At 58.5% G+C, this 3,309-nt stretch overlaps 1 protein-coding gene across 3 annotated transcripts in view; it reads right to left on the reverse strand.

The window, feature by feature from the left end:
- The window catches only part of CIITA (class II, major histocompatibility complex, transactivator), a 42,736-nt gene extending 39,427 nt beyond the window's left edge, over positions 1 to 3,309 (reverse strand). For 2 of the 3 annotated variants that reach the window (XM_006776294.2, XM_015572145.1), the window contains exon 1: positions 1,232 to 1,466. In XM_006776294.2, coding sequence (XP_006776357.2) covers positions 1,232 to 1,379 — 148 coding nt within the window. In that variant the 5' untranslated portion in view covers positions 1,380 to 1,466. Of the gene's footprint in view, positions 1 to 1,231; positions 1,467 to 3,049 lie in introns of those variants that run through there. The other variant, XM_015572146.1, reaches the window with a different exon arrangement.

Raw genomic sequence — 3,309 nt, forward strand, 5'->3', positions numbered from 1 at the left:
TCTCCCATGGCCCCTGCTCCAGCCGCTGGCCCCCAATTGCCGCCCCCCCCACCCCGCCACTCCAATTGGAGGCGGTCCACCAGCTAATCTCCTACAGCACCTCTCCCCAGCCCACTAGCCCTGATTGCCCCTATGGGGCAGGCCTGCAGGCCAACCTCCCTCATCTCCTCCTCCCCACACATGCTCAAATTGGTGCACTGGGCCTCTAGTGACATTATAAACATCCAAATTGCCTTTGGCAGAAAATTGCTTCTTCATCACTGCAATTTAGCTTCATCACTGCTAAAACAAGAAGCGCCAATTTTCTTAACCTTCTGGTTGACCTGAAGTAGTTCTTTGGGCGGGGAAAGTTGGGCGGGGAAGGGAGTGTGCACAGATGGAAGACTTCTTGCCCAAGTAAGGAACCCCTGGCTGCCATTGGAAGCGGGGCGCTGTGGCCTTCTGGGCTGTATCCCCTCCCCGTATCAGGTGGACAGAGGGCCTGTGGGACTCAGAGAACTGCCGTGTTAAGGGCCCCAGACAGAGCTAGACATGGTAGCTCCAACTCCAGCATTCCGGGGCCCCAGAGAGCGCACACTCCCATTCCAGGGGCTCAGGTCCCCAAAACAAGGTAGAGATACCAACTTTCAAAGACATTCCGGGAAAGACCCCGCCTCCCAATATCCTCAGAGAGGCGCGGATTTCTCCAGCAGCTAAAGTTTCTCAAGTTTGGACTTCCCAGAGCCCTCCCTGCAGGGGATCCCCCCAGGAGGGCCGTTCCCAGACTCCAGAGTCTGAGCAGAGATATGATCCAACAGGGACACTGAACCCCACGCAGCCCCCCCTTTCAAGGGCCCCCACGGAGGAAGAGCTTGCGAACCCTGCACTCACCTGAGCGCCTCTACACACTCTAGGAGGCGCCGTCAGTCAGCCCCGGGCTGACCCACCACCTGTTTCTGCTCCGCGCTCTCCCTCCGAGTCCCAGTCCCTCTGCGGACACTCCCTCCCACCGGGCTCTCCCTGCCGCCTCCCTTGGCCCCAGCGTGTGGGGCGCTGCAGCCCAGCACCTGTTCCCAGCTCAGGGTCCTGCAAGGATGCTGGAAACGACGAGTTTCCCAGGTCTACATTCTGCACACCCTCTTCCCCTGCTCCCAGCCTTGCTGTGTGACCTCCATCCGGCAAGTAGCTGCCCTTCTGAGTCTCAATTTCCAGCCCAACTTTAGGGGCGGCGGAGGGGACCTTGCGCACCTACCGCTATTCCCTGGACTCGCGCGCAGTGCCGCGCTGCTGGCGGCCTCTCCCTCCGACAGCTCCGGGGCTATGGTGAGCCTGGGATGGCCAGTGACTTGGCCACGCTGCCTCCACCCCCTGCAGCTGCCCTTTTTCTCTTTCATTTTCATTCTCCTCCGCGAGGCTTGGACCAGACCGGGGAGTAAACAGGCATCCAAGCCTCCCCCTGCTGCGTCTACCACGTGGCTTCTCAGAAGCACCTCCGTGGCACCCCTGGGCGCCTCCAGGGCGTCCCCTGCTGCGGGGCGCCAGCCTGCCCACGGGCATGCGGTCTGCACGCCCTGGCTCGCAGGGAGTTCATCCCTCGGTTTCTGTCTAGCTCACCACCGTGAAGGCAGCAGACCACGCTGCAGGGCATGTGAACCAGAGCCTGCTCCCTGAGCTTTACTTCCAGGAAGCTGGGTGCCCTTGGGGGGCGGGGCGGGGGTGGGGGTTTCAGGGGGGAGAGAAACAAAGCCTCAGGGACCTGCACTGGAGGTTCAGCCCAGCAACCTGGCATTTCCAATACCACACCCCCTGCCGCGTGACTCTTGCCTTCCTCCTCCAGGATCCTGGACTCCTGCCCCGCCCACCCTGAGACCTTTTGGGCGGCTGGGGGGAGGGTTGCAGTGTGGGGAGGGTACTTCCCTTCCCAGGCTTGGATTTCCTCACCTGGAACTGAGGGGGTGGGTCAAAGTGGCCCCTCTAAAACTCCCCCAACATCCCTGCCCATAGCTCAGTTGGTTAGAGCATCCACCTGATACGCCAGGGTTGCCGGTTCAGTCCCTGGGCAGGGAACTTACAAGAACCAACCTATGAATGTGCAACTATGTGGAACCCCAAATCAACAACCCTCCCCTCAAATCAATAAATAAAAAAATTTTAAAAGCAAACAAACTTCTTCAACAAGTTCTGGCTGCATCCCACAGAGCTGGCAAACTTGTCATAACCTGGGGTGCAGAGGAAGCCACACATTCAGTGGTATCTGAGCCAAGGAGTCCCGCCACTTCCCACCACACAACAATGGCCACACCAATAACGACAGTCAGTTCCTACAATGTGCCAGGCACTGGGCTAGGCCCTTTAATCTCTCACCATTGTCCTGTCAGAAGACACTTCCCCGTCTCCCATTTTACAGCCCAGGAAAACAGCCCCAGAGAGGGCTGGCGACAGGTTCAGTGTCACACCGCAGCCAGCCCACCGTGCGGCCGGGATTCAAACCTGTGCTCTGACTTCAGAGCTGGTGCAATTGTCTGTACTACGCTGTCTCTTGCCACCTGTTCCCTGTCCCCCCACTCCTCCCCCAAAACACCACTTGGAAACTGGGGAGAGGGCAGCGTCTGTCCAGGGGCCAGCTGGCTGAGGCTCAACAACTATACCAAGGGGCTGACTCTGGCTTTGGTTTCCCTGCTTCTCAGAGGATGGGGTGCGGTCTGGCAGGAGTCCCGTCCTTCAAGGGCACCCCTCAGTGTTTACCTGGCAGCTAGAGGGCCTTGTGATTGGCCAAGCCAGGCCACCAATGCTGAGAACTAACAACACACCCTCTGAAAGTGGGCCCTCAGAACTCTTCAAGGGCTGATAAAACCCCTCACATCCCAGGCATCTGGACTGACTGCCCCTCAAGTGGAAGGAAACGGCCAACCACCTCACTTCTTCCAACAGCTATAGCTAGACTAGGGCCCTCTCTCTTACCCTCCAAATCCCCCCCTCCAAAGTGTGTCTGTTTATTTGGGATGGCAAGACCAGCTGGGACCACCCTAAATTAAGAAACATCCTCAACTTCCTCCACCCACTTTCTTACCTTGAGACTCTGGCAGGTAGGACTCCGCAGGGCGTGGAGCCAGGCAACGCATGGTGTGGGAGATGCAACGAGTACTCCTGGTAGCCTCAGCCTGCCCAGTGGTGCTTTCGGGTGCTCAGCTCAGGAGCAGGCAGCCTCATCTCTAGCCTGTTTCCTTACAGCAGTCTGGTCAGGACAGGAGCCCGCCAAGACCAAGCCAGCATGCAAAGAAAGCAAGCAAGGGACCAGCAGAAAACTCTTCCCCTACAAGGTGGCTTCAA

This window comes from Myotis davidii, unplaced genomic scaffold (assembly GCF_000327345.1).
Source record: "Myotis davidii unplaced genomic scaffold, ASM32734v1 scaffold209, whole genome shotgun sequence".
Classification (NCBI taxonomy): domain Eukaryota; kingdom Metazoa; phylum Chordata; class Mammalia; order Chiroptera; family Vespertilionidae; genus Myotis; species Myotis davidii.